This window comes from Cinclus cinclus, chromosome 12 (assembly GCF_963662255.1).
Source record: "Cinclus cinclus chromosome 12, bCinCin1.1, whole genome shotgun sequence".
Taxonomy (NCBI): domain Eukaryota; kingdom Metazoa; phylum Chordata; class Aves; order Passeriformes; family Cinclidae; genus Cinclus; species Cinclus cinclus.
Genome location: NC_085057.1, coordinates 11,741,570 through 11,762,637, shown reverse-complemented (window position 1 = coordinate 11,762,637; position 21,068 = coordinate 11,741,570). Strand labels below are relative to the sequence as shown.

Genomic DNA, 21,068 nt, shown 5'->3' with positions numbered 1-21,068 from the left:
CAAGAGCTTTAAACAGCCTGTCCCAAAACACAAAGGCTGTCCAGGAACAGGGCTGAAGGACTGTCCTCACTGAGGAATCTGATCCAGCATCATTCCTGTCCCTGCAAGCAGCTTCCAGAGAAGCAGAGGGGTAACTCTCTAGTAGTGCCCCAGCCAAGCAAGCAGGGCTGGCTCACCCCACTCTTAAAAACCAAGCTGGAAGGCACAAACTTTATAGTAAGGAAAAAGCACAAATGTCCTTCAGGTAGCAGGCACTGGCTTGCTGGAATGGTGACTAGACAGAGGAAAGAAGGCATGTTAGTGGAGAGGGGAGAAAAAAAAAAAAAAAAAAAAAAAAAAAAAAAAAGAGTCAGAAACAGGAGTAAACAAGAAGGCTCGTTCTTGTTAAGTTTATTGGCATCATGTTTGTTTCTTTACATAAGAGCTCAGCCTACGTACTAGAATGTAGACCTCTGGAAAACAGGTAGAAGGGCTCCATTTAAGCAAGCTACAAACGCAAGAACAAATACTAGGAAGAAAGGAAGAGAGGAAAGGGACTAGATTGCCAAGTTTTTCCATACCAAAAATCCAGATTAGCAGTCAGTAAGAAGAAAGGGAAGATTCATAGTCCAGGTCATTCATCAAGAAACAGTTACCACACCCCGAGTGGGAGAGGAGCTCCTTCCACAGCACAAAGAGCCACAGGCACACCTCCACTCTGGCTCCTCATGCTTGCTCCGGGATGTCAGGAGTTAAGCAGTAAGGGAGGTGAACAAATGAGGTCATTTCATAGCTGTATTTAATTTTAAATCCAATAATCCAGTGTGCATATCAATGCTGTTATGCAGATCTGAGAATTTAGATACAAAGAAGCCAGACAGATTTTTCCAGAAGATGAAGCCTTTTTGGCCTCAAAACAAGAAGGCTTACATAGTTCATCTCTACTGTACAGAATACTGCCTCTATCTGGACTCTGTGTTGCTAGCGTGCCGCAGGTCACAAGTGTCCTCCTCACTTTCTACACAACCTGTGTTTCAGTACTTGAACATGTAATTCAGGAATTTTACACTAATTTATACATTTTTAATTGGTTGCATATATTAACATGTACTATAAGATTTTTTCCTAAAGAAGCATTACATAATACATGGATACTGTAAAAAGATCTGATTAGTTAAAAGTAACAAGCATTAACAGAGATACATACAAAACTCAACCTAGTCGGACTGAGTGCTGAGCTTGCAATGAACTATGGGTAATCAGCCTTTCCAGTTGCAGCCTTCACAGGGGAAAACACCAGACAGTTAAAAATGTATGTAACTTGTTACACAGATTACCTGTAAACAGTTTCTCTCCATTGGACACCTGGAATTAGATTCAGTTCCAAACATACGTAAGAGTTTTCATTTTAAACTAAGAGAAAGGTCTGTTACCTTGAAGTGTGATGTGGATGGTGTGGGGACGTGAGCTCTGAAGTGCAGGACTCAGATGCTCATGAGAGATGGGTGGATTTTGGCAGCTGGAGATGCATTATTTTTTTTTTTTTGTAATTTCATTTTAAACACAGAAGAGGGGCTGTGTGTTTGAAGGCCTAAGTGTGATATTCATTTGTGAAGGACTGTGCTCAACCCCTCCCAATCCCCTCAGCAGCTGCAGCTCTCCGCAGAAGCCTTCGCTCGGTCAGTCTTGTCTAGTTTGATGGGTTCAGGGAATTCATTGTAAAGTTCCACTTCGGTTTCCTAGTGGGAGAGAAGGAGGAATTAATGCCACGGCTCTGCAGACACCTCCCAGCAGGCAAGGAGCTGGGGAAGGCTGGGGGTGAGCCCCAGGCTGCCCACAGCACCAGCACTGGGCTGCACCCTGGCCCCCTCCCTACCTGTTTAAGTGCATTTCGTGCAATCGTCTGGAAAGCTTGTTCCACATTAATGGCCTCCTTGGCACTGGTTTCAAAGTAGGGGATGTTGTTTTTACTGTAGCACCAGGCTTGTGCCCTTTTTGTGGTGACCTGGGTGGACAGAGAGCAGCATCACTACCTTCTGCTGTTCAGGGAGGGGTTTTATTTTTGGGCAAGAACAAAGATCTCTCACATCCAACCTGAGAAGCTCTGACCTCATCAAAGCCAGAGCCTTGAAACAGAACAGAAGACCACTTCCCATCACCTGACATACCCAGCCCAAGGGCAATGAGACCAGAGAGCACTGACCTGCTCCCATAGGAACTGCTCAGCACAGCTGGGGGAGGAGAAGCAGCTCCTTTCCTTGAACCTCTCAAGCAAGCTGCTGCAATCCTTCCACCAGTGGGCAGGAGCATGCTGTGCACAAGGGTCTGACCTCTCCAGGCAGGAGAAACCCTTCTCTGGTGGCAGACAACATCTGAGCCACTCTCAAGCACCTCCCACTCCCGTTTCTCAGGTAAGCCTCCTGTGTTTGTACAAGGTCTCCCACCCCAGCAATTTCTAGAAAGGAGGTTAGTAAGTCCCAGTACTCACTTGTCTGTTTTCTAGGTCAATCTTGTTTCCCAGCACAACAAAAGGAAAATTCTCAGGATCCCTTGGACTGGCCTGAATGAGGAATTCGTCCCTCCAGCTGTCTAGGGTTTTGAACGTGTTGGGAGCTGTGACATCAAATACCAGCACACAGCAATCTGCTCCCCTGTAGAAGGCAACTCCCAGAGACTGAAATCGTTCTTGGCCTGCTGTATCCCATATCTGGAGCAAAAGACAGGGCAGATAAGCCAGCTCTACTCTGACACAGTCAGTCTGCAATTAGGGCATTAATTCCAAAACTCCCCACCAGGCATATATAGTCCCCAGCTAGGCAGACAGCTACACCTGAAGGCTTGGGGATTTCTGTAGGCACTAAGCATCAAGAGCCAGAAACACCTTCTAAAGATAGTTGACCCTTTTTGCGTTCAGCCTCAGCCAGGGACATATCCTTGTCCTGAGCAAGCAGGACTTGGGTATTGGGGTCAGCAGGTGCCTGCAGTGCTTGAATGCACCTGGATACCAGCAGAGTCCAAACACTCCTCTGATGGCTGCAGCTCCTGCCGCCTTGCAGTCAGTTTCACCATGGAGAGATGAAAGTTTCAGATACCAGAGACATAAGAAGGCGGGCAGGTTAACACTACACCCACAGGACTTGGGGTGACACAAATGGTTGACCTTGGGAGTCCTTTTCCAGCCCTTTCCAGTTCTTGAACACTAGGGAAGTGAATCTTTCTAACAAGATCTACTTTACTGGCAGTACCAAATCCATATTTTTAAACAGCCTAGCAACACTGCTGCTAGCTAAACCCAGATTAATCTTTGCATTCCCTTGTTCAGCCCATACAAAAATTTGCAGAGAAGCTCAGAAGCACTTATGTCTGCCAGAAGTTCAGTGCAAACAAGATTCACACCCAGTACACTGACCCCCTACACCAATCTGGGCAACACCACACAAGTGGGGTGATGGCACCCCTTGCAGCAGGGAGCAGAGTCCTTCCTTACCTGCATTGTCACTAGCCTGTCATCCACCATCACCTCTTTTGTCAGGAAGTCTGCGCCTATCGTAGCCTTGTACTGGTTACTGAATTTCTTGTTCACATATTGGTTCATAAGCGATGTCTTTCCCACCCTGCACAGGAACGCACAAAAGAAAACTTGGTAGGCTTTCTATAGCAATGTTTAAGTTAACCACCCTGAAGAGAACATTCCAGTGCCCTTCATTGCCCATAACCTCCTGGCTTTTCAACCAGTGAAAAAAGCACCCACCTCTGCAAGAAGGGGCTTGCACACCAAGAGATGCTGAGGCACCAGCTGAGTAAGAGCATTAGCTACCCAAGGATACAAAGGATTACATCCTGAGAAACCTCACTTCCCCATCACTAATCTGATCCTTGGTAAGGAACAGACATCATATTATGACCATGAAGGCAATTTTGGAAGATGAAGCGCTTCAGAGAAACCCATCACAAACAGTAATCTTCAGCCTCTGCAGAAGGAGGAGGTGGAAAAACAGAATCTCAGATGGCAGCATCTCACAAACACATCTGCTAGGCACCCAGAGGTGGAGATCCTCCCCAGGGAGCAAGCTTAGAGGCTCACATGCCCTCTGTGTGGCTGAGAAACACTCCCTGAACAACAGCTTGTGGGGACAGTGGTATAAATAAGCCTTATGTCATGGGAATCGGGTTACAGCCTGCACAGCAAGTAACCTGTGACAGCAGAGCAGACTCCTTGCTGAGAGCACAGAGCAAAGCCTTTCACTCCAAGGGGTGTGCTCCAGCTAGCCCAAAGAAGCAAAGCAGATGGCTCAGTATAGATTAGGTCTCTGACAGAGACAGAATTTTAGGAAGTGACCTAAGAATGGTCACTAGTGGTTTTGGGGTTTTTTTGTTTATTTTTATTTTTTTGAAGTGAAGCACTCATTCCAGCAACACATGTCCTCCTTACAAAAGGCTATTCCACTCTGCTACTGCAGTGGTCTGCCCACCACATTTTCCCCATTTAATATTGTGGCAGGACCTCAAGATACTAAACTACAGGGACACATTCAAGACAGAGGGCAGTGAAGAGTTCTTAGACCTGTGAGGTAACACAGCCAATCACTGGCTGTAAAAATCTCTCCTCCCAGCACTGCTGATTTCTTACAGTATATCCAGGCTCCCACTGGTCAAGAGCATTGCTCTAGCCAGATACAGATTAGCACCTTAAAGGCTCTTGCACTTACCCAGAGTCTCCAAGGATGATGACTTTCAGCAGCACTTTCTTCCTAGAAGTCATCTTTCACACTAGAAAGGAAGAACAATCCCATCACAAACTATTTGTATGTAATTCCTCAAGAAAGCAAGCAGCAAGTTTGGAGCCTGAGCAACCTAATTCCCAGCAAGGAGCCAGCAACAGGCAGGGCCCAGCACTCCTGAAACCAGACTCCAGTTCAAGGCTACACTCAGCACTGACCAGGTGTCTGCCCGCTGCAAAGGCTGGGCCGTGTCAGACCAGTAGTAGCAATTTAACACCAAGAGGTAGATGAGCTGAGCACTTGTCATTTACTGTACCAAGACCCTTCTGGATCCTATTTCCAGGCCATTTGGTAGATACACTAGTCCAGACCATCTCCCTTGACTGGAGGCAGCGCAGTAAATCATACCAGCTCCCAACACAGACTAATAATTCTTACACATGCCACAAAGTGAAGGGTAAGCAGGGACGTGTCTAACATGACTCAAGCTTTTTTGTGCTGTTTAGTAGTTTCACAGCAAAAAATAAGGAAAAAAAAAAAAACCACTTCCTCCATCATGAGCTTGGAGAAGTAGTAGCTTTCTCTAGCAACTATGCAGTGTGAAAGAACCAATTCCCAAGGACATATTATGGTTGAAGCAGCTACAACAGCAACACAAGGCAACTGAGTTACAAATCAAACTGCTACCAGACTCTGTGGGTTCTCTGAGGGCACAGGAAGCTGACTACTGCCACCTCAGCTGTGGTCTAACAAGGTTATAGTGACAAACCTCAACATGCAGCCTACTGATGGTCATCTACTCCATTAGATGATGACTTGTTTGTTTAGTTGTATCCTGCAACTGAAAAACTTCATGGACCACTAATGGACCATCCAATTAGCAAGAGAGCTGAGTTCCACAGAGTTTCACACTTATTTGCCCTCCTTCAGATAAGTGAGGCAGCTACAAGTTCATCAGCTGCAGCAGGCCTGAATACATTTCTGGATACACTTCAGCATGGTGAGAGCAAGTACAAGGTCTTGCCAGTGGCTGAGCACACCCTTTCTACCATGAGACCCTTCTCCACACTTCTGGGGAGGGGGCAGCCACTTTCATGTGCTGGATCAGATCACAGACCCTGTTTTGGTACTGACCTGCTCAACAACACAAGGACTTCTTGGCTTCCCTGAAGGAGCCCTGCAGGTTCAGTTCAGCAAGAGGAGCCACAAGATGGATATAGATGTGCTACTTGACTTCAAAGAGCCTTGACAACCGGCCTTATGGACTTGGTTACCCTAAAATTCCCATCCTGCTATGCCACATTCATTATAGCACACTCCTACTCTTCAGGAGCTATTCCTGATTTTCACATCTAAGGAGGCCTTTGCTTCTACACAACGGGGATTTATGTCTTCCAAGCAGCTTGATGCTATGTGCTTCCTGGGATACACAACAGCCTAAGGTGCTACATAACTACACCCACTTCACCCCACTACTACAGGAGGCTTCAAGATGTAAAAGCCTCTCTCTAGATGCAGTCCAGTTGCAAAAGATCTTAATCATCTCAGGTTTTAAGGTTAGAAGATACTAAGTGCTTTAGCCTTCTGCTGTCAGTGAATGCTGCAGAGGCTGAAGGAGCACCCCTGCAGCTACACCTTTTTGGACCGCACCCACCTCACAGTCACAGGGTTGTTTTAGGTTGGGAAAGACCTCTACAATCATCCAATGGGTCCAACCATTAGCCTGGAACTATGCCAAGCCACCACTAACTCATGTCCCTCAGTGCCACAACTGCACAGCTTTTAAACATATGCAGGAATGGTGGGCACTGGGCAGCCCATTCCAGTGCTTGACAGTGCCTTTAGTGAGGAAGTTTTCCTTAATATCCAATCTAAACCTTCCCAGGTACAACTTGAGGCTGCTTCCTCTTGTCCTGTCACTTGTTACACCTTGGGAGAGGAGACTGATCCCTGTGTGGTTACAATCTCCTCCCAGGTGTTGTAGAGCCATAAGGGCCCCCTGAGTCTCCTTTTCTCCAGGCTAAACACCCCCAGCCATTCCCAAAGAGTCTTGTGCTTCCAGACCCTTCCCCAGCTCCCTATCCCTTCTCTGGACACACTGCAGACCCCCAGTGTCTTTTGTGTAGTGAGGGGCCCAAAACTGAACCCAGGATTTGAGCTGTGGCCTCGACAGTGCAGGGGGACAATCACTGCCCTGCTCCTGCTGGCCACACCACTGCTGATCCAGCCAGGATGCCACTGCCCTTCTTGGGCACCCGGGCACACGCTGGCTCGTGTTCAGCTGCTGTCAACCAGCACCCCCGGATCTTCTCCTGCCAGGCAGCTTTCCAGCCACTCTGCCCCCAGCCTGGAGATGCAGGGGGTTGTGACCCAAAGGCAGGATCCACCTTTACCTTGTTGAACCTCACACCACTGGTCTTGGCTCATTGATCCGGCCTGTCCAGACCCCTCAGCAGAGCCCTCCTACCCTCCAGCAGAACAACACTCCCACCTAACTTGGAGCCATCTGTAAATGTACTGAGGGTGCCCTCAATCCCCTCACCCAGAGCATCGATAAAGACATTAAACAAGACTGGCCCCACTACTGACCCCAGGGGAACAGCACTGGTGACCAGCTGCCAGCTGGGTGTGATTCCATTCCGCACCACTCTCTGGACCCAGTCATCAAGCCAGTTTTTTAACCCAGCAAACAGTGCACTTGTCCAAGCTGTGAGCAGCCCGCTTCTCCAGGAACATGCTGTGGGAAACAGTGTCAAAGACTGCACTAAAATCCAGACAGACCACATCCACAACCTGATATACTAAGCAGGGTATTTTGTCACAGCTTGGTCAAGCAGGAGCTGCCTTTCCTAAACTTACGCTCACTGGGCCTGATCCCCAGTTGTCCTGTACATGTTGTATGATGGCATTCAAGATATCTGCTCCATAACCCTCTCTGGCACCAAGGTTAGACTAACAGGCCTTCTGCAGATCCTCCTTCTGACCCTTCTTGTAGATAGACACTTCATTTGCTAACTTCCAGTCCTGGGACCTCCCGAGGGAGCCACAACTGCTGGACTGAAAGGGGCTCAGGGAGCACTTCCAACAGTTCCCTCAGTATCCACCCACACATCCAGAGTTTTGAGTGTGTCTAGAGTAATGCAGCCTTTTCATCATGCTTTGTCACTATGTTTCGCTCCAAATCCAATAAAGGACGGGGGTTCCCCTTAGCTCTCCTTTTGCAGCTAATGTATAAAAACACATTTTATTGTCTTTTACCGCAGTGGCCAGATTAAGTTCTAGTTGGGCTTTGGCCTTCCTGGTTTCCTGCATAACTTCACGAGATCCTTGAGACACAGCTAAACAGGACTCAGTGCTGAGGAGATAACAGCCTGGGGCTGTGGTGTAAGCAGCAGTGACAGGTCACCCACAGGCTCATGCCACCCTTAGATGGGTGTTAGCAGATGCCAGAGAGCATGTGGAGGACAGTTGCCCCAAGTGTCAGCACACCTCCCTTTTCCAGTGGACTGCATTGTTCACTGATCCAGCTGACAGCCCGGCTATGCTCGCCAAGATAGAGCCAGCCTAAAGTTGTCAACAACACCAACACTCAGCTCTGCTTCAGCTCTTGCCAAGATCCACACATCATAGCTTGTCTCCCCCTATAGCCATGGGGACAACAGACCACAGAAGCTCACCTGTGCACCTCCTGTATTGGCAAAGCACATAACAAGTGACACTTTTGCCAGCCAAGCCAGACTTGTGCAGCACAAACAGCCCAGATGGAGCAAGAAGCAAGTGAACAGAGCTTTTAAACAGCTTAAAGACAGCTGTGTACACTGAACTATCAAAAAACATCTGCATAGGTTCAGTCCAGTGCAAGTCACCTGATTTCCTCAGGACAGAGGAAAACAACTCACCCAGGAGTGGCTGTGCCAGAACCCAGCATGCTTCTGGGAACTGCTTCTATTTTCTTCAGAGTGTTTCCAGTATCACTTGCTGCTGTAGCTCACTACCTCCTGGTATTCGAAGCAGCTTTGGACAAGCTGGCATTAGTTCTCATGCTTAGGGAGGGATTTGCAGAGCCCTAAATTGCAACACTAAATCACACTGGATGCTTATCTCCCAAGTTCAACATAGCCTGAAGTCCCACTGTGAGGGGAGGGAAAACTGCTCTGTCAAGATTCATTACCTTAGAAGTAACTCAGCAACTCAGCTGAGCAACCACCTGCAGCCACAGGAAGCCAGGCTGAGTCAGAGCTGACACTGCCTTCTTGTCATAGCTGACACTGCCTTCTTGTCATAGCCGACAGGCTACCCAGCAGTGTGAAGGGCTGTCACTGCCCCATCAACACCAGGCAGGTGAGACACTCAGCTTCCATCCCAGGTGATGCAACGGATGTGAGCCATAGCACAGGAGGAGCTGCCACAGCTGCATATTTGGTGTGGGCCATGAGGCAGTGAGGAACTCCAGCCCTGCCAGGGACCAGCAGTGGATACTGCCCAGTCTCCCACCCTTGACTGTTGCTCCCTTGAAGCCCAGTCAGTTGATGGGCTAAGCCCTCTTTAATAATCTTCTCATTACAGGTAGAAACAGACAAACACTTCAGAGTTTTTCTGGCACAATACAAGGAATCATCTTCATGTCCTGTAGAAAATGGTTGAGATAGGATGGAGTCCCACTGACTCAGCACTAAGACTATTTTGCACTATATAATGCAGTTTGTCTTGCTTTATGGTGTTTGACACATTTACTCTAGAGCAGCACCCTGTTGAGGCACCCTTCAGATGGCAGTGCAAGAGCTCACATGAGGCTTGTGTCCAGTACCGGGAGCACTTCTGAACAAACACTTCCTTTTTCAAAGGTATCACAAAGAAAAACTTGTTTGTTAACAGTTGACATGAGTAGTTCTGTTTCACACTGCATAAAATCTTTTTGAGAGAGGTCATCTGCATGACTGCTCAGAACACAGCCTACAGCAGCACACCCAGCCAGCCCTGCTCAGGAGCCACCTGACATTCCACATCAGCCAAGAGCTGATCATCAGCATCATTCTTCCTCCTGGCTTAACTGGTGCCAAAGAAATGACACAGATGTCTCTAATACAGGAGAGGAGACCTTCCACTCCATTTTCAATGCCTATCCTCTAAGCAAACAAGCCATAAATGATATGCTGACCCTCAGGAAATTAAGTTGGTATAGCATACTCTCTCCCACAATACTGTTATTACCTTTAAAGCTCACCTGCAGGAGTAGCAAGGGAAAATCCCTAACACCTAACCTGCAAGTGTCACTGGCTTAGCTGATCTGAAAGGAAGAGACCATCCTATGAAGCTTCATAGCACTACAGCTCAGATGCAAGAGCAAATAAAGTCTATGCCAAGTCTAATTAGGTTTTTCTTGTTGCTTCAGAGCACATTACAACTGCCCTTTCCCTTGCTATATTAAGACAGCTGCTTTAACTCAAAGCAGAAATGGAAGGCTATGAATTCCTTAGAGATGTTCATGTGTCAAGTCACAATGCAGGCATTTTAATATTAATTGTGTTGGTACAAGCAAGGAACAGTAGTAACTTGCACTGATGGCTCACCAGACCTCAGATTAGCTGTGCTTTAACAGAAGCAGGCCTTGCAAAAGGAATATTCTAAGTTGCACATGGACAGTTATCATGAAAGCATCCAGCCCTAGGGCAATCTCACCTCCAGGGAAGACAAAGCTCCCTAAGCAGCAGCATACCCATACCAGTTCTGAAGATGCTGAGCAGTCTTTACAGTTTCAGCTTTGCTGTTGAACAGTTGGAATCATAATCCTAACAGGTCTATAGGGGCTGGAATGTTTGAACAGGAATTCCCTATCACTACAGCTATCAGCCAGCCACCTACACCTTCTGCTAGAACCCAGCTCAGCACTGAAGTGAGGATGCTGGACAGCACATTTTGCTTTGTGCCCTCTGCCAGGAATATTTAACACCACACCAACAAGGTACAAAGTGGTAGCGCAGCAGGCATTGAACAGAGCTAAACTCAAGAGTTATGGATGCCTAGTTTTGCTCCCTGTTCCAGCAGCACAAGAAGCAGGTATCACACAAAAAGGTGTATTTGAACCTGAAGCACTGCAGCTCTGTTCTGTGTGCTGTGGCTGATAAGCAGAGCTTCCACTGTCCCCCAGACTTTTAGCAAAAACACCCACCATGAACAAGCTGATGTGGACAGATCAGGTCTCCATTAGGGGCTACCACACACAACAGCATGCTCACCACAGTGACCAGACAAGAGCAACCCTTGTGTTCTGGAAGAACCTTGTGTCCTGAAATGTGAGAAAAGTGTCCCAAAATGCAGCTAAATGCACTTTTGCACAGAAACAGCACATCTACTTACTGTTCTCTTGCATGGATGTCTCTGTACTACCAAGAGCTATTTTTATTCCCTCCTTCCTCCCTCACTGGGCTCAGGATTTCTTCAAGGAAACTGAAGCTAGAAATATGATCCAGGACCAGCTCAGTCAGACTGAAACAGTTCCCTCTCAAAAGTAGCAAGCTCCCTAGCACATTTGTCATTTCAAGGCCTTATGTCTGCTTAGATCTTCAGACACTGAAATGAGATGGCCACTGAACATATATCCTGGTTTTAGAGGACCAAGCACACCAAACAGCCTGGCAAATACCACTTGCCCCATGGTCACACTATACTTTGCCATGCTTTAGCCGAACCTTTAAGTAGATATATTAATTTGATCCAATTTCTCAGCTACTCTGAAAAAGCAAGGCCTCATCCTGAGGAAAGGATGGCCTGTTATTGCCATTAGTTAATCTGAGTCACAGTTGCAGAGTGTACAAGCAGTCCAGACACTCTTGGTACTGAAGCCTCAAACTCCATCTGCAGCAGAGCCCAGATGGGGCTGAACAAACTTTACTAGTCACAATTTAACAACAGCTTGGTTCCCACTGGCTGGTCAGACAGGCATTACTAACAAGGTGTCAACCAATACAAAGCTACAAGTGACTGCCTGAACAGTTCAACACAAATCTGAGACCAATGGATACTAAAATTTAACACATCACTTGCATTCCTCCAAGAGCAACACAACAGCCCACAAAGAGGACAGAAGTCCTGCTTTTCAGCTGGGCAAAAGCACAGCAGTAGCCAGAAGACAGTCAGCAGGGGCTGTTAATTCTGTAACATGGCTTAAGGGATGCCAAGCTGCCTTCAAGGAAGAAGCTAGAAATATGGATGCCTTTGATGCTTTTGACTGCTACAGAGCCTGCGTATTTTCCTTACCAAACCTGGGTGTTCTACAGGTGGAACATAAATCCAGCATCCTCACATTGAGGACTACTACAGAAGCATAGGAAATTGTAACAGCAGGTTGAGTCTTCACGGACAAAGGCTGCACAAGCAGGACTGTACTCTCTTCTACTGCCATGACAGGACTATCAGGAGCTCAGCTTCCCCAGCTCACTGGAAAATACCAATGAGAAAAGCCTCACATTTAGTGGGGACACGTGCTGTGCCTAAAAAGGAAATCGGGAACATCTTGTCATTTGGGCTGACAACTTGCAGGAACTACTCCCTGTAAAGAGGTTGTTTTTGAGGGCAATGGGCTCCTACAGTCCATGCAATCAGAGGTGCCTTCAGGCCTCGCAGATGCACCATGGAGCAGCAGTCAGTTGAACCCACACCAAAAGCAGCTGGCAGAATATTCCTGTGACAGTTCCACTGAAGCTTCACTCTAGCTGCTGTTCTATCAATAGCATCTCAAAACTGATTTCCACCTCCTTCTTCCAAACACATTTATGTTGCTGTTCTAACCAATATATTCCCTCCTGCTGGTACCCAGCCAAAAGCTCAAGCACAGCTCCTCATTCCCTCCTTAAGAGGAGCAGCTCAGCTGCCTGCTGCTTACTGCTCCACCAAGAGCAGGCTTCTGTTCAGTTGATACCTTTCCTTTCCCAGACAGCCCTGTGAGGCAGAAATTACCTTTACTCATGGAGCTAGAAGCCTCAGCTGCAACCTAACTTTTGACACCCTGTGTAAAACATCATATTACAAGCTATCAGGTGTAAATACACTGTCCAGTATATCCCACCCCATCTGAGAGTCCTGTACCAAAAACTTCACCTTCTTGAAGAACAGCCTAGAGCTTTAGATGTCTGCTAGCACATTGACAACTCAGATCAGAATCGAATCTTAGAACATCATTCAGTGTCCCAGAGGAATTAGTTTTTTAGACTACAGCTGTCTGCAGTAACTCTCCACCTCCTTTTGAGGGTGCAGTTGCAGCCTCCAGTGCTGGAGCAGCTGCTCTAGAACTGAGTGAAGCTTAGGAACCAGCAGCAGCAGCTCAGCCACATGGCTTCAAGTTCTGCTCATTGTCTGCTTCAACATGGGCTCCAAACCAGAGTGACAGTGCTAAAAGCCAACTGACATGGTCTGAAGTAGCTCCCAGATGGAGCTGACACTAGGCCTACACAAATATTGTGCTGCCTCCTGTTTATGGGTAACACACCCTTAAAACAGTTCAGCACTAAAGGAAGAGAATAATGGGGCAACATGCAGCTTGGAGAAATAGCAGAAAACCCAGCTGGGAAACAGAAGCTTAGGATCAGTTTTGAGCATAATAGCTTCTTGGTGTGATCAAGGAAGCTCTGGAGCAAGTGCTGGGTAAGGAACTCCTTTCAGTGGGAATAAGGTTTTAGCTTGCCTCAGACATCCCCTCAGTTCTCAGCTGAAGGCTCTATCACACATCCCTGGTGTGAGCAAAGACTCAGAGTTCACTGGAAGGAGACATGCCAACATCCATCTTGCCATAGTCCAGACAACACAGGGAAGGCAGAAGCAATGCCACTGATAGGAGCCATGTTGGCCATGAAATCACAGGACTCAAACATGAGAAGGCGTCTGCCCTGCCTGAGGTCTCAGCTTGGCTTAGGGCTCAGATCTGGAGAGCACTGCATTCCTGAGAGGCAGTGATGCATATGATCAGTTAGGCTCAAAGCCCAAGTTCGCAAAGCCAAGCTCTTCAGTCCAAGCCTCACTGATTCACTGGCCTGTTACACCTCTTGACGTTTTCCCAGATGAGAGTTGTTCTATGCTGCACAAAGTTTAAATACTACCTGTGGAAATGATCAAGTTTTTGGCTCTAAAGCTGCCATAATGAATTATGACTCTACTCTAGAAAAGTTCAAGCTATGTAAGACTTAACGCCACCTCTAATGCCAAAAACTAATCTCTGATTTCTACTGGTTTAGATATCACAACAGCCACCTTCTTGTGAGGAAGGATCATGTTGATCTGACTACATGGCTTGCAAGTGGGAGCAAAACAATCATGAAAATGCATTTGCTTACAGTACCACAGCATATGTTTTTCCATGTTCAGTCAGACCAAGAGTGTGCTTAGGAGCAGTGGGAAAGGTCTGGAGGGCATTTCTTGCTGTCTACAGGAACAGTACTTTGCCCACACTGCTGCTAAGCCTAAAATCACAGGAACACATGTAGGATTCTCCCAGGTGATAGCCACACTGAGCCAAAGCAGTGGAAGGAAGGGAGTGAAGACAACGTCCCCAGGAATGCAGCCAGCTATGCTGGGCAGCCAACTTGGGTGGATCACTTTGCTCCTCAACAACCTGAGGATGATTCCCATCATCTCCACAGTGGGTAGCAGGTAGGGGAGACTGCAGCTGTGGCAGGAGAGGAGTCCAGGAAGATCCTTTTGAAGCTAATGCTACACACTAACAAGACCAGGATTCCCAGAAAGCAAGCCAGGGTTGCTGAAGTAGAACCCTTCAGGTTACAGGAAGACATCTTTATAAGAAAGCCAAACCCAGAAGCTTCACTAAAAGCTGGATGTTTCCAGTAATGAAGTTTTAGTCCACTGATTCCTCCAATAGCTAAATGGCCTTTACACCACAAAATAGCCTCTCAGGATTGGGCAGATATACCCTAACAGACTGACAGCAACTGCCTCAAGCCTCTTCTCTTGGAGGCTCAAATAATGTCAAGAACGTCATGCCATTCAGTATGAATGAATCAGTATTGCTGTGCCTCTCCTTCCAGGAAGATGCAGCTCCCCTGTTAAATCCTACAGGATTTCAGGTAGTTCCCAGCAGATTTCCCCCAAGGATGAAGCTGTTACAAGAACAGGCATGCTTGCTTTAACACCCCTCCCCCTTTATCAGAGCAAGCTTAACTTCCCCTATTCTGCCCTGGGGGAGACAATCTCAGGATGTGGGAGGAGAGTTGAGCACATAGCTGGCTGCTGGGAGACACTAGGCAACAAGCCATGTGTCTTGACTAAGGGCCTTGCCTACGCAAAGCGCTGCAGCTACACCAGCACAGCTTCCATGACGCCTCTACCACGATGGCCTCCTTGGTGGACAGCTTTCCACTCAGTAAAATAAATCTTGAACTAACTGGAACACAGCTCTAGTGCTCATACAGCCCAGTTTATACAGTGGTATCTGTTGGCCTTCTGGCATGCAGCCACCCAACAGTATTAGTAACCCTGACATGAATATCAAGAGCCCGACACAGTTCTCACATCAGGCCATACCCTGAGTGACAACTCCCTTACTGCTTTCTGTAAAACAGTGCCAGAGGCAGCTGGGTTTTAATCTATGTCTTCAGAAGATAAGGCTGTCCAATTCAAAATATTCTAAGTTAGCCAGGCCACTAACCAACAGTTGAGTTCTTAGATTTTTGCCATATCTGACAGTATTTTTAAAGTGCTCAGATTAATTTCTAGTTTTGACTACAGTTTAAGTTTTCACACACTCCTGTCATGCTTTCAGTTTCAGAAACACAAATAGATAACTTTCACAGTGGTAAGCAAAGCAGAGATCTCAGACCTTGTCAGTGGTAAACAAGCCTTGTTTATCCACTCCTGGCTGCCAGAGTTCCTAGAGGCTGGGCAGGAAACAAGAGACTAAAAGGAGACTTTGACCAAGTCAAATGACAGCCCTTAGGAGGTCTGCCAGAGGCTATAACTTACACCTGATATTCAGACCAGAGAGTGAATATTGCATCTCCTGCACCTTAAGAAACTTGATAGAGGATCAAGGACAAATATTGATGGGTGATCCTACTAGCAGACTAGCAGATGTAGGGAAGCACCAGATCAACCATAATGGCAAAACAGTTACTCCTCCTTCCAGGAGGTCCTGTTCTCAGTCATGAGTCTTCTAGAGAGAAAGCTTTCTCTAGAGACAGGTTGTAATCTAAGAACTACACCTTGATCTGTGAGCAAAACTCTTGATCCTACACACACTCAATACTATACTAATGTGGTTTGCAGAGCAGGAAGGACAAGTATTTCAGTACCAGGATGGGACAGGTGCAACAGGTAACTTTCCATGACAGCTGAAGTCAGTGACTAACAAGGAATTCATACTGTGGATACTCAGTTTCACACTCATACTTCACACCCTCATACCTCTTGCACAGATCCTGCATCAATACTTTAACACTTGACCTATTCTCTAGATGAAGCTCCGCACAGGTCCAATAAAAACCTCACTCACATGGTGAGGTTCAGAGAACTCTGTGGGCAAATGGCATCTTGTTAGGCAGGGGAAAGGCTCAGGCCTAGGCATGTCTCAGCTAAAACCCTCTCACTGCTCATGCTCAAGAGAATGTCACGACTGTGCCAGTTTAGACTCCAGATATCATTATCCACGTCTGGGAGCCAAGTGACTCAGCCCACTTGAGGGAGACAAGCACCAAACAGGTTACTTTGAAGAGGATTCTGCTTCCAGCTGGAAGGAGTTCAAGGGCTCAGCACAGACTCGTCAGATAAACTGGTAGCCCCAGTAACCAAGGTCCAGGTATTCCAGACAGGTTGGCTCTGAAGGCAGCTCCAGCTGATGGCCACCACTTCATTAGTCCACTTTGTCTCTCAAATGACCAAAGTTACAGTATACAGGATAGACTCAAGAAAAAATATTAAGTCTTTTAATTGACATTAAAGGATCTATTAAATTTCATTTAACAGTTTCTGCTTGAAACTCATGCAAGTACAGTTAAGACACAATTAGTCACCTTAAATTATCATTTTAAGTGGTTATGCAGAAGAAAGAGCAAATCATTCATTGTATCAAGTGCCTTTAAATCATACAGCTAGAAATCTGTGCCACAGGTTTACACTTCAATCCCATCTCATCATGTCCTGAAGCTTCATTGCCCTGTGAAGACAGACATGGCCTCAAAAACAGGTTTCCTGGCAAGAGAAATCAAGGCTATTTGAGATAAGCCTCAAATCAACACACTTCAGTGGCCTTGATGAGCTTGCTTCCCTTCCCTGGGTCATTGACCAGGAGGTAGCAACAGCAGTGTTGGCAAAGCTTCCCCCACAGGCAGAGCACTGGTTGCTGGCACCGGAGAGGAGGAGCAGCCTCTCAGGAGCAGCGCTCACAGCAGCGATGACATCACCAGGGCAGATCTCCACCAGCACAAAATGCAGCAGCACGCTGGGCTCGAGAGCTGCATCCCTACCAACAGAGAGCAAAGGCAACAAGCACACCGAGAGCCAGAGGGGAACCAAGTGACACAGAGGCATCCCCTTCATCGCCTGCTGTTTCTGAGCAGCACACATGCAGTTCCTGAGCTTGGACGCTCATTTGCAAGCTTTATTCAAGGTGCATTTAAAGAGAAATGGGACCTTCAACCACTGCAGACATAAGTATGGTATATTAACTACTGTCATTCAATTAATTACCCATACCTAATTCCGTTTTGAGATGCACAGCTCACGTTTGGATTGGTGCTGCACACTGTGACAGTTTTACCCTCACAATCTCCGGTCACAGCTATATCTGAAGGCAGACTGTTACAAAGCAACTACAGAAGATCATTTTAGGAAGCTGCAGAGGGAAGCCAACTCAACTCTCATCAGACAAACTGCAATCATCAAGACAATGCTGTGAAACAATTAAGTACTTCAGCATCTGAAGGATGCACGATTGCTGTCAGAAAAGCAGCACATGCTACTGCCCAACCAAGTTCAGCATTTAGGCAAGGTCTTAGCTGGACTCCCCTCTATGGAGGCAACAATCTTTAAGTCACTCTACAGCTCGGCAAGGGAATCTTAGGTCCATCAGGCCCTAATAACAAGGACTTCAGAGCAAGTCAGGTCACAGCCAAGGAGAAGCCAGGAAGACATAAGGAAACACTGGCAACATGCAAGGTGAGGGTTCTGTACTTGTTTCACAAAGGTTCAATTTACTTCAGTTAATAACAACATTGCTGTATTCTAAAGGCAGGGACATGCAACAATAAGTACCTGTGAACACACTTTATCCACCAGTTTCAGAGAATGCAAATATTCAAGTGCCCTATTTCATAGCCCTTATTCTCGAGCCAGGTACCTGCAAACCCTCTCTCACAATGCAGCATTTAAAAAACACACCCTAACCAAGCACAAGAAATTTTGTTTACAGCTAAATGTTAAGTTCTGCATAAAGTAGTCTCATTTTCACACAGAAGTCAGACCAAAATCCCATACATGTTAGAGACAGAGCTATTTATAGTTTTGCACAGATGGTTTGATGGTAATTGTCATGTTTCCTCAAGGACAAGCTTTACCAGAGATTTGCTCCAACAGGTAATTCTCACAACCTTCTGAAACAAGTTTCTTAAAACATGAGCTTTAAGAAGGTGTTGCAGAAAACAAATCTGGTAACCTTCCTGCTCAAAAGCTTTCATTTTGATTAGCAGACTAAGCAAAGTCCTATCTTTCTCAGGTCACTTCAGAGCAAAGCTTGTACATTCTACAATTTTAGTTAAGGATTTATCAGTGTTGTAACATGTCTGTGCTACTCAAAGAGTTTGATCCCCTGTGTTTGGCAGGAGGGTCAGGATGCTTGTAGTGCAGACTCTGCAACGCAATTATTTAAATTCTTGTCACCTTGAAGGTACAATTCAGGGTATCCTGTTCACCACCTCTTCACTCTGGTGACCAGAGACAGGATCAAGAGAACAGCATGAAGCTTTGTCAAAACAGGTGTAGGCTGGATATAGGGGAAAAGTTCTTTACCCAAAGGGTGGCTGGGCACTGGAGCAGGCTCCCAAGGGAAGCAGTCCCCAAGGAAGTGGCCATGGCCCTGAGCCTGCCAGAGCTCAAGAGCACTTGAGCACTCAGGCACATGTGGGGGTGTCCACACCCAGGAACTGAACTTCTATGGAGGGCCAGGAATTCAACTTCTATGATCCATGTATGTCCCTTCTAACTCAGGATATTCCGTGATTCTGTGCTGAGCTATTATCAGGATACTGGAGTTTGAGGACAGGGACCACTGCAAGACAACACAGGGAAGAAGAATGTTTAACACAGCTATTCCCTGCCATCTTATCAGTTATACTTTGCATTAGATGTTTGGAGAGAAAGAAACTACTATTTCAGAAATCTTCCTTATTGAGGCGTCAGATTAGACCCCATCTAACAGCCTTTCTACACCAGATGCAGGGTATTAACATAACAGCACAAAGAGTAAAGAAAAAACAAACCCCCCCCCCAAAAAAAAGGCAGTGCTTGAAAGTCAACAGTATTAGAGCTGCTTTAATTCTGAGGACTCAGGCCGGGCAGGCATGGTGGGTCCACTCATTAGTGCATGGAGGGCAAGTCATGTGTTCAGTCAGCTGTTGGGAGTCACAAGGGAAAGGGGGAAAGAAAAGTATACTTGTTCTTCCTGAGTAAGTACAGCAACGAAGCCTTGATTATTTAACAAGGAATATTCAAATGACTCCACCCACTTTAACCTCAAATTCAGCTCCTGAGAGCAGGGTACACCAACTCCAGCAGCCCGGTTCTACTGGAACCATAGCTGGGCTGAAGCTACTATTCACACACCACTAGCACCACAGCAGCCTTCAAGTCACAGCCAGCCAAACACTGTGGCATAGCTACTTACACACCATTCCCCTAAAAAGAGAATTCTCCACTTCCCCAGATCAAATTCACACATGGATACACAGACTGTTAGGCACAGGCCAGAGCTGGCCAGGCAGTGACAAGTACTGAAAGCTTTAAATGCTCCATACCAGCAAGTGTCAAAGAACAGCTTGCTTACAGCTGGGGGGACTTCATTCTGTCATGTGTTCTCAGCTTACATATAAAAATCCCATACACACAGATCACAACATATCAGCAAACATTTGGAGTTTTCCAGGAAATAATACTGAAAATTCCAGCTTTGAGAACAAAAGGCCTAGAGTTACTACATAAAACATACTAATTTTGATGCTGAGGTTAACTATCCTACTTCAGATTAAGTCAGCCTTTTTACTACTAAAATAATCCCTCTATTTACAGGGAATACAATTAAGTACAACCATTAGGCATTTCCATATTTATTAGTCTCTCTCTGTATACATGGAAACTAATAATGCATCTATCACTTAATTTACCTTATTATACACTCACAGACAAAAGCACTTCTAACATCCACTCTAATAGTTCTTAGAACTGACTCAGGCTTTACACACACCGACAGCTACTTTCGCAATAACTGCCAGTCTCCTCGGCCGTCTCTTTGGTCAGATCAATTGCTCCCGAGGCTGCCAGTTCCTGTTAAAAGCGATCCCCACCGGCCCCCAGAGCAGCGTTTCACCGGCCCAGCGCCCCCCCCACAGCCCCAGCCCTCCTTCGGCCACCGGCTACCCCGAAGCCTCTTCAGGCTCCGCGAGGAGGTACAGCGGCTCCACACGCCACAGACAATGCGCTCCCTCCCCGGGAGGCATTGCTCGGGCCTCCACGAGCCTCTCAGCAGAGGAGACTCCACAAAGGCCTGATGAAACGTGCATCCCGGGAAAGGCCCTCGGGGAGGAGCCCCTTCCTGAGGAGACCCCCCCCCACCCCCCGCCGTATTGTCCCGAGGGCAGCGCCGGGCCCAGCTCCAGGGAGCTCGGCGCCGGCAGCGCGGCCGCCCAGACCCGCCTCGGGGCGGGCAGACGAGACGGGCTCCGGTGCAAAGCCGGCCGGGAGCACCGAGACAGCGCCGCCTCCGCCGCGGGCCCCCCGGTGCCGGGGAGTGGCCGGGAGGAGCTCTCCCCGCCCGGGTGAGGCCGCCCCCACCATCCCCGTCAGCAGCGCGTGGGGTCCCCAGTACCGCCGGGCTCACCTGGTGCTGCCGCCGCGGCCCGACCCCGATCGCTGCGCCCCCCACCCGCCTCGTCGGCTTTAATGGGCCCCGCCGCCTCCCGCGCTCGCTTCCGCCTCCCCGACAACTTCCGCTCACGGGGCCCTGACGTCACCGCGCGACGGCCCCACGTGACCGCGGGAGCGCGCCCGCCATGTTAGGTTGCCGAGGCCGGGCTGTGTGCGAGACGCCGGCCCAGCGCCGGCCTCGTTTCCGTGATTGTCGGGAAATAAATGTTTGTGGTACCACCGGAGCCCGCA

At 47.5% G+C, this 21,068-nt stretch overlaps 1 protein-coding gene across 2 annotated transcripts; it reads right to left on the bottom strand.

Moving 5' to 3' along the window:
* Nucleotides 1-373: 373 nt before the first annotated feature.
* On the bottom strand, nucleotides 374-20,865 carry RAB7A (RAB7A, member RAS oncogene family). Of its 2 annotated transcripts, none has more exons than XM_062500726.1 (6): nucleotides 20,791-20,865; nucleotides 4,689-4,749; nucleotides 3,467-3,593; nucleotides 2,468-2,686; nucleotides 1,856-1,984; nucleotides 374-1,718 (listed from the first exon to the last, which is right to left on the bottom strand). In XM_062500726.1, exons 2-6 carry the CDS (start codon nucleotides 4,739-4,741, stop codon nucleotides 1,623-1,625), a joined length of 624 nt encoding a protein of 207 aa, XP_062356710.1. In that variant the 5' UTR covers nucleotides 4,742-4,749; nucleotides 20,791-20,865; the 3' UTR covers nucleotides 374-1,622. The 2 variants fall into 2 exon arrangements, with proteins under 2 accessions (XP_062356710.1, XP_062356711.1); XM_062500727.1 differs by lacking the exon at nucleotides 20,791-20,865 and adding an exon at nucleotides 8,600-8,621.
* Between the last annotated feature and the right edge of the window lie 203 nt (nucleotides 20,866-21,068).

Bases quoted from the DNA above. Each gene is read 5' to 3' on its own strand.
- RAB7A (XM_062500726.1), bottom strand. From the start codon at position 4,741: ATGACTTCTAGGAAGAAAGTGCTGCTGAAAGTCATCATCCTTGGAGAC. The intron at 3,594-4,688 runs GTAAGTGCAAGA...GTTCCTGTGCAG, and splicing joins ATCATCCTTGGAGACTCTGG to GGTGGGAAAGACATCGCTTA. The intron at 2,687-3,466 runs GTAAGGAAGGAC...CTTTTGCTCCAG, and splicing joins ACAGGCTAGTGACAATGCAG to ATATGGGATACAGCAGGCCA.